Below are 9,578 nucleotides of genomic sequence, written 5' to 3'. Positions count from 1 at the left end.
CTCGTTGTTGCCTCCGCTAGAAACTCCGTGTTTCTATCAGGTACTTTCAAATGTCATCGTTCTACGTTTATATTTTCTTATCTAAACATCTGCCGATATTCATAGAAATGCTATGCGGGCTTTCCACCGGTTTTCATCGCAGGCACGCATCCTGGAATGAATTCTTAGCCAGAAAAACAAATCACCATAAAAATTCACCCAAAATGTTTTTTTTTTTTTCATTCATTTTTTTTTTTTTGCACGCTGGGTGTTTAAGCTTGTAATTCCTGATACTGGGGTCACTAAAAAGAAAAATATTTTTTTTTCCCTTCCCCCTCGGTTCTTATATTTGTTTATCGGTATTAATGTTATTATGATGAGATTTTGTTGTTTTACGCGCAGCTTAATTTATAGTAATAGTAGTATCTGTTACGACGGTTTACGAGCCAATTAGTAGAGCTGGCAATTTGTCCCAAGTCCCAATGGGCTACCCATGCCCAAAGGAACTTTGGGCGGGATGGGTATTATAATTTGGTATTGGGTTTAAGTTGGGACACATCCCAACTATACCCATTAATGAATGGGAAAGGATGGGAAATACTTGGGTACCCATTGGGCTCAAATGGCAAGGGCTCCGTTTGGATTAGCTGTTTTTGGTAGGTGTTTTTGAAATATTTTATTGTAGCAGTGTATATGAAAAATTTTTACTATAAAATTTTTTTGAAATATTTGATATATTAATATGGATGGGATGTTTCTTGAGTTATTGTATATTACTGTAACATTTTATTTGAAAAACTTATTTTTTGAAAAAAAAGTCAATCCAAACGGAATCTTAGATTCAAAAATTATCTTTAACAATTTTTATAGTCATACCAGCGAATATAATCTAGTAGTCTTCCTAGTCATTATCCACAAGAATTTCCAGCATTTCAGTTAGTTTAGACCTGTCATCCTTGGACAATGATAAGGATAAATATTCAACATCCTAAGGACCTTGGCCATCTTAATATATGTTGGAATATGGCTGTATATCTATCTTTTCCTTTATTTGTTAATCCAATTTTTGGTGGGAATCTTGAGTATAAAGCACTTGCATGTTTATTTAATAAAACTAAAAGAAATTTAATAAATCAAAAATATTAAAATTATATAAAAATAAAAAATGAATTAAAGGAAAAAAAATATGTAGAAAATGGATTTGGGTATTGGGCGGGATCAATCTAAACCCATCCCAAAATGATCCCGCCCAAGTTAGTCCCAAAACACATATGGGTAAGATTGGGCCCAAACCCATATGACTCGGTTCCATCTCAAACCCAAGCAAATCCCGCCCATTTTGCCACCTCTACCAATTAGCCAACTATGTCAGACAGTGGCAGTGATCGGACGATCGCCGATGGATGTGAACATATAATTAAGATGGGAATCTTTATATTGAACAAACCGTACTCAATGTCAGTTGTTCTGTGCTAAACATGCATGCATGCATCTCTCACTCTCTCTTTTATGGGGGTTTAATTATTAACTGGATATTGGTTCTGAAGTCATGAGAACCAGCCATCTCAGTACTGTTTGTTGATGATGACGATGTTAATTTTGCAGAAGACGAGACGACTGTTGGCGGCATTGAAGGACGATCTCTGAAAACCAAGCTCGATGACTACGCTGCAGCTACGGCTAACAAGGGCCATGATCCTAGGAAAAATGCCAGCAGAGGAGGCCAGATAACTATGTGATCACCTATATTATACTATGTGTTTGTTTATTTGCAGTTATGGATGTCCTATGCTTAAGGAGGGCTTCGTCGGGGCAACGCTCGACAGTTTCAAGCTTACATGACACTTGTCTGTTCAACAATGCAAAGTTTTTTTTTTTTGAAGGCTATGTTGTGCATGCTGTTTCTTTCTTTCCTTTACTATTGTTTAAATGAAATCCATGTTAAAGGCGTTGTTGTTTTGTATGCTGTTTCTCTATTCCCCATTTTATTCAATGAAATTCATGTTAGAGGCTTTGTTTTTAATGTCATTTTTCATCGAGGAGGAGCAGGTTGTCAATTTATCAAAACTATAACGTCTACGCCCTTGCTCGCATCAAATTGTACGTACAATGAAAATGATGCCTACACATTTTCATTTCTAATTCGCTTTGCTTTTCCTTTGGATGTGCAATAGTCAATCAGAGTTTGCGGATAAGATTGTAGGAACAAAGAATAGCATGATCAAGTGTTCTTTGTCCCTTTTTCCTTCGGGATAAGAAGTGATTTCATCTTGATTAGGGCTCGTTTGAAATTATGATGACTTGTAAAAAAAAAAAAAAAATACTTCTGACACAATTATTTTTAGTAAGAGTGCTTTTAAATTATCAAAAATTTAATTTATTAAATTATAAAAAATTAATTATCAAACACCTTAAAAATACGTTAATGTGTAAAAAGGCCTTTCTTTCCCCCCTATAAATGCACTCTAATTCCAAACGGGACCTAAATGTTGGAAGAAGGATAAACATGTTTCCCGTAAACAGATCATTTTGGGCCTAGAATTTCTGCGTAGTGGGCTGTCAATACATGAACAAATTTGTCCCAACGCGAACAAACAATCTTTCAAGGAACAAGTTTACGCCCAGTTCCATACAAATGGTGTTGGGTACCTTCCTCCCTCGTAACATAAAAATAGATTAAATTGTTAGTTTAGAAGGAAAAACAACATAGATCAAGTAATTAACTTCTGAACTTCATCGAGCAACAAATGGAAAACCAATATAAGAAATTATGCACAAAAACGAAAAAACAAACTACTTTGCCAAAGAGATCTGGCACAAAGGCTTTGTTTATTTCAATTTTTTCTAAGTAATATCCGTTTTCTTCTTCTTCTTTTTTTTTTATATTATCAACTGACAAAGACCATTTTGTTAAAACCAAAAAAGAAAAGGACAAAGACCACCGTACCACATTTCCAGCTCTTGCGTGGCGCGAAATTTTTTGTTTCACCGAATCCTCGACCAGGTAATAGCCACCACCATCATGCCATCTGTTGACCCAGCAAGCCGCCACCTGTCTCGTCCTCCCCACGCAGCAGCCAATGACAATAATAATAATAATAATAATTTCTCGTATGACTGTACTCGATCCATTTTCCGTCAAAACCACAGAAACTCTCTTCTATTTCTCCCCAAAAAACTGGGGATACCAAAAATCAGAGAATCTTCCAATTCCCTTCTTAAATCCTCAATCACCAATTCGTTCATGTCAATCCTCCCTTAAATCCATTATCCAGCATCAAAAGTACCAGTCTACCACTACTACTACATAGAGAAACAAATAAAATATTAAAAACAACAGTTTCCACCTTAAACCGCCATGCCTTGGTTCAGAAATCTCATCCACCTCTCCTCCTCTACGACCTTCAGAACACAGTCATCCCTCAAACCCATCACTACTGCTACGTCACTTTCCTATGCTTTTACCCACCAGTTGACACAGTTCAGCACCGCCGCCACCGAAGAGAAGGCGGCGGAGGCGGACGTGAGTGATAAAGGCAGTGGAGCTGGTACTATTGCCGCGAGGTATGCTGGGCTCGCGCCCACGAAGGGGGATGAGAAGCCGAGGGTGGTGGTTTTGGGCTCGGGATGGGCCGGATGCAGACTCATTAAAGATATCGATACCGGCATTTACGACGTCGTTTGCGTCTCCCCCAGGAATCACATGGTCTTCACTCCATTGCTGGCCTCCACGTGCGTCGGCACTCTGGAATTCCGGTCTGTTGCCGAACCCATTGGAAGGATCCAACCTGCCATTTCTCGGGAACCCGGTTCGTACTATTTCCTTGCTAACTCCACCGGCGTTGATTTCCAAAACCATCTGGTATATATTCCCTCATTTTTGGTCTGATGATCATCGCTAATACTTATAAATTTCGTGTTAAGAAAGCAATATTTTTCTTTTTTTAGCATAGTTTCCTTAGCTGTTTAGTGGTCATTACTCTTTTTTTTTTTTTTCCTTTTTCTGGGGTAGGTGAATTGCGAAACAGTAACTGATGGAGCTGGTACTTTGGAGCCATGGAACTTCACCATTGCATATGACAAGCTGGTGATTGCAGCTGGAGCAGAAGCGTCAACTTTCGGCATCAGGGGTGTTAAAGAACATGCCATTTTTCTACGCGAGGTTCATCATGCTCAGGAAATCCGGAGGAAATTGCTTCTTAATCTCATGATCTCTGATGTGCCAGGTATCCGTTATGCTGCCTTATATCCCACATTCTGCTCACATTTGAATGAACTAGCATTATTCTGGACTCTTTTTGCTGATACGGTACCGGTGAGGCAGGAGTTAGTGATGAAGAGAAACGTAGGCTCCTACATTGTGTAGTTGTTGGTGGTGGTCCAACAGGCGTTGAGTTCAGCGGTGAACTTAGTGATTTTATCACGAGGGATGTCCGCCAGAGATACGCTCATGTCAAGGATTATATACGCGTTACTTTGATTGAGGTAAAGCTAATAAAAAAAATACTGTATCGCGCCTTCACTTTTCTTTTTTTTCTTCTTCTTCTTGTTTTTTGTTGTGCGTTGACATTTTCCTATTGCAATTATTACTTATTTGTATAATACTCGTTTTGCACAAAGTGTTAATTGATCATAACAAGTTACTGCTTCTTCATTTCCAGGCAAATGAGATTTTGTCTTCCTTTGATGATCGCCTGCGGATATACGCAACCAAGCAGTTGATTAAGGTGAGACCCTGGTAAGAGTTTGTATGTCCATTTGCACATATATATGTGCAGAGATGTTAATTTAACGATTGTCATTTCTATGTTTTTCAATCATATGAAAGTATGGCCCTAGATGTTGTGACTAGGGATTTAGGTAGTTTATTTTGTTTACCTTGGCTACCAATTGGTATTTTTAATTTACTTCTATTTAGCATGTCAGACCTCATAGTGTTGTTTGTGATTTTTGTTATTAATTTAGTAGCTTCTCAGTCAGGAGTTCGTCTAGTTCGTGGAATTGTGAAGGATGTTCAACCTGAGAAGATAGTTCTTAGTGATGGGACTGATGTACCTTATGGTCTGCTGGTGTGGTCTACCGGCGTTGGCCCTTCACCTTTTGTCAAATCCCTGGATGTTCCCAAATCACCTGGGGGAAGGTCAGCATGGATTCGATACCTTCTGCTTTTATACATGCAGATTTCTTGAAAGCTTAAGCTTCTGATAAGGTTATTGGCCTCCAAATGGATAAAAATTTATTCCTTCTCCTAGATACTTATATTAGCTCCCCGCCCTCCACCCCCAATAAAAAAAAAAGAGAAAGAAAAAAGATTTGGATTCTTCCATATGATAGAATTACAAGTTTATCCATCCAGGTTTCTATCAACTTGAATTGACTAAGGTTTGATTTTGGAACATCACATGGTAATTTTACACTGCCTCCAAGAGTTTTACATGATTGTTATGTAGTCAAATTGTTGATCACTAGATGTTACCACAGGGCTGTGTTTCTTTTCCATTTCCAATTTCTCTTTATTTTCTGCACTTGAAAGACTTATTACAACAGTTCGTGCATCTTCAGGATAGGGGTAGACGAGTGGCTTCGTGTCCCTGCTGTGCAGGATGTTTTTGCTATTGGTGACTGCTGTGGGTTTCTTGAATCTACAGGCAAGCCTGTGCTTCCAGCTCTGGCTCAGGTAAGTTAAGGAAAATACTTAATGCAGATAATTTTGTGTGAAAAGTGTTATAATTGTTACATAGTTGGAGAACGTTTGTGGTAACTCTTTCTTTTCTATCCAGTAAATTGATAAGTTATATATGGTTAAGTGGGTATAGGTTTGAAATTTCATTTTGGATTTCATTTCTTCCCTTTCATTTTGATAAGTTATTATGGAACTCCTAAGCTAGACTTCGTCATGCTTGGGATATGATCCGTTCTGGCTTTGCATTTCCCCATAGAAAGGTGTACTGGATCTGTCTACTTTTCCAAACCCAAAACCATATCCCAGACTACCTTCCTCGTGCTTCAATAATTCCAATATTCTTTTTTTCAAGCTTAGTTTCTGCTCTTTTCTCGACAGATTGTTGAATGAAAAACAAAAGGCTAACAGAATGTGAGTAAAGAATTTTGAAAGAGAACTTGTGAATTAGCAAAGGTTTGGTTCAATGAGGAGATTGCTGTTTTTTTGTTGTTATTGTTATATATATATATATATATATATATATATATATATATATATCCAGGTTACATTTTTTTCCAGTTGTTCAGTTTTTGGACAATGTAACAAATCCTTAACTGTTGATTGCATAATGTTTGTTCCAACAGTGGTAATAAGTTTTACGAGGTAGGGTGCCCTCTTCTGGGTTCCTTGCTAAGGTTGATCAATACTGCCAATTCTTGACTATCATGACATGAATTTTTAGCAAGTACAACAGATTTGCATGTAGCAAATCTCTAGTTCTTGTGTTGCACTGTGTGGTTGAAGATTTGTGGCTGCATATTGGTGGACCGGCTGGCACTACATCAATTTGACGTACTTTTACTATCGCAAGTAATTTGTTTCTGCAATGTATACATTGGCCAGGTTGCTGAGCGGCAGGGAAAATATCTAGCACAAGAACTGAACAGGATTGGTAAAGCTGGTGGTGGACGTGCCAATGCTGCAATGGAGATCGATCTTGGGTCTCCATTTGTCTATAGGCATTTGGGGAGCATGGCGACCATTGGTAGATACAAGGCCCTTGTGGACCTCAGGCAGAGCAAGGTTAGTTAATGACCCAATGTATCTGTATGTGTATTTCTTTGTTGTGGCTGTTAAACTGCTTCTGGTGGGTGGCTCAGTTTCTTGAGGCCTTGTACAGGAGGCAAGAGGATTATCTGTGGCTGGATTTGGAAGCTGGTTTGTCTGGCGGTCTGCTTATCTTACGCGTGTCATAAGCTGGAGGAACAGATTCTACGTAGCAATCAACTGGTTAACGACCCTTGTATTTGGCCGTGATATAAGTCGTATATGAAGGTAACCAGAAGATTGCGCTCTCTCGCATTAGATACATCCTCGTGTATGTAGCAGCGAAATATATCATGGAATTGATACTTCTGAATCAAGTAATATGATTTTGCAAGTATTTAAGAATACAAAATTCAAGGCAAAAATCGGAACAAAAATACTACGACACTGTATGAGAAAATGAGACGTGGAGGAGCACTTTTAGATATTATTGTCAAGCTTTAGGTTTGTATACAATAAAATATTTCATTCAGCTATAGCGGAATCAAGCTATGCACTTGAAAGGAGATCATATGTTTTTGGTTGCAGGAACAGGTATTCGCTGGACAAATGAATGGTTTTGCAGAAATGATTTCGCAACAGCAGAAGGAATAAAGCCCTTGTATTTTGCCAAAAAAAAAAGAAGGAAAAAAAACAAACAAATTTACTTGTAATTGGTTGCTTGATTAAGCAAGCGACCTTCTGTGATTGGTATAGTTGCTTCCCTTCTTGTTTGTTCAATTGGATTTAAGTAATTCAAAAGCCACCTTGTGCTCACACGGCTGCTGGACTAAACGATTCTTAACCCCATTGTTCCCAAAAAGATGGAATTACGCTGTAAAACAGAATTGCATTTATTAGAAGCAACGGACGCGCCACACATGAAACATTTGCACGTTGCCTGCCATCTTTTAAAAATTTTCCATGGAAGCAATCGTTTTGGGAACTACACTGTAAAGAAACCGCATATTCTTCCCAAAAGAGAAGAAGGAATGTGATAAGAGTACTTTACAAAAGGTCTTAGGAGTGGGGCAGGGAACCGTCAGAGCCAATGAAAGGCTGTGTTGGGGTCAGTGCAAAGACGCGGAAGGGATGCGCCCGAAAAATAAAAAATAAAAAATCATTGACGGTGTCAAAACAGAAAACCATCCCAATTGAAGGTGTCAAAACACATGGTGGTGGTAGTACCAAGGTTTGTAAAATCGGGATCCTACGTAGGATCGATTTTAGTTTCACAGGATCGGATCGTAGGATCGGATCGTAGAATCGTAAGATCCTACCAAAAGCTCTTAATTGCAATTAAAGGTTGCAATTCTTTGATAAATTACAAATATACCACAAATATTTTCATTTATTTGCAAAATGGAGCTTCGTATTTCACAAATTTACAAAAAAATTGTAGGATCGTACGATCCTACGATCCTACGATCCTATACGATCCTGAACGATCCTGAACGATCCTGCACGATCCTGCTACGATTCTATGCGATCCTGCAAAAAATTAATATGATTTGCGACTCTGCATACGATCCGGATCGATTTTGGTTATCCGGATCGTAGGATCGTACGATCCTACGATCCGGATCGCGATTTTGACAACTATGGGTAGTACTAATAAGCACCAGAGATTGTAACGTAACCAGCGGGGAACTGCACGGTCAACTCTCTCTTGGAACGTGAGAAGAGAGGGGTTATGAAATGAAACACTCTACTACTACTATTCGCCATGTTGGATCAATTGGGTAGTAAACCTGATTATGGAATTTCTAATCCATATTCCAATATGGACGAATTACTTTGTACAAGAAATTATTTTCTTTTCTTAGGGTGCTGGGTTCCTTGAATTTTTATTTTTTTTTTGAAGGAAAGGGTTCCTTGAATTTCATATCAAGTTATTAATACCGTCTATTAATTGATATAAGGGATAATTACAGAAACCTCCCCTAAGGTTTCTGACATTTACACTGACCTCCCATGTGGTTTGAACAATTACACTAACCTCCCCTGAGGTTACTAATCCTTTGCAAATTCAGTCCAAACTATTAAAATATTATTTTAGGGAGTGAAATTAAAAGTTTTTACCAAATTTTTCCTTTGTACTACATGTCCAATGAACGACAAAGTACTACAAATCAATTAACAATTAATAAACTCTAAGGAGTATAATTTATAGGCAAATACGCATTACCTATTTAAAGTACCGGCTCTTTACGGGTATTTTACTTTCAAACATTTAATTTATGATAAATATATCAATATTAGTAAGTAAAATTCAAAAAGTGTTACAGTAATATTCTTGCAAAAAGGAAATCGGTAGGTTATTTATTTAATATAAATTAAATATTTTTTTAAAAAAAAGAAATGGCCCATAAAGTATTAATTTTTTATGATTTTCATCCATTACATAAGTAAAGTATTCATTTTTTATGTGTATTTTATTATGAATCATTTAATTTATGTTAAATACATAAATATTTGTAACTAAAATTGAAAAAGTGTTATATTAATATTTTTACGGAAGAGAGATTGGTAGGTTTTGTATTTAACAAAAATTAAATATTTGAAAGTAAATACAAAAATGTATTTAAGCGTAAATATTTGTATTAAATTAAATGTTTGAAAATAAAATACCCGTAAAGAACCGGTACTTTAAATAGTTACCGGTTCTTTATGGGCAAACATGCATTACTCATTTAAATTACCGGTTTTTTACGGGTATTTTACTTTCAAATATTTAATTTATGATAAACATATCAATGTTTGTAAGTAAAATTCAAAAAAGTGTTACAGTAATATTCTTGCAAAAAAGAAATCGGTAGGTTATTTATTTAATATAAATTAAATATTTTTT

At 37.0% G+C, this 9,578-nt stretch overlaps 1 protein-coding gene across 3 annotated transcripts; it reads left to right on the top strand.

The window, feature by feature from the left end:
* Positions 1 to 3,100: 3,100 nt before the first annotated feature.
* Positions 3,101 to 7,504, top strand: LOC113711255 (internal alternative NAD(P)H-ubiquinone oxidoreductase A1, mitochondrial-like). Of its 3 annotated transcripts, none has more exons than XM_027234421.2 (9): positions 3,101 to 3,841; positions 3,992 to 4,205; positions 4,304 to 4,464; positions 4,641 to 4,706; positions 4,956 to 5,119; positions 5,542 to 5,656; positions 6,545 to 6,724; positions 6,822 to 6,976; positions 7,277 to 7,504. In XM_027234421.2, exons 1-8 carry the CDS (start codon positions 3,338 to 3,340, stop codon positions 6,972 to 6,974), a joined length of 1,557 nt encoding a protein of 518 aa, XP_027090222.1. In that variant the 5' UTR covers positions 3,101 to 3,337; the 3' UTR covers positions 6,975 to 6,976; positions 7,277 to 7,504. The 3 variants fall into 3 exon arrangements, with proteins under 3 accessions (XP_027090222.1, XP_027090225.1, XP_071917033.1); XM_027234424.2 differs by having other exon boundaries at positions 3,110 to 3,841; positions 7,283 to 7,504; XM_072060932.1 differs by having other exon boundaries at positions 3,404 to 3,788.
* Positions 7,505 to 9,578: the final 2,074 nt, after the last annotated feature.

Source organism: Coffea arabica, chromosome 1e, assembly GCF_036785885.1.
Source record: "Coffea arabica cultivar ET-39 chromosome 1e, Coffea Arabica ET-39 HiFi, whole genome shotgun sequence".
Classification (NCBI taxonomy): Eukaryota; Viridiplantae; Streptophyta; class Magnoliopsida; order Gentianales; family Rubiaceae; genus Coffea; species Coffea arabica.
The sequence above is the reverse complement of the archived record's forward strand: the minus strand, read 5'-3'. Positions and strand labels throughout refer to the sequence as shown.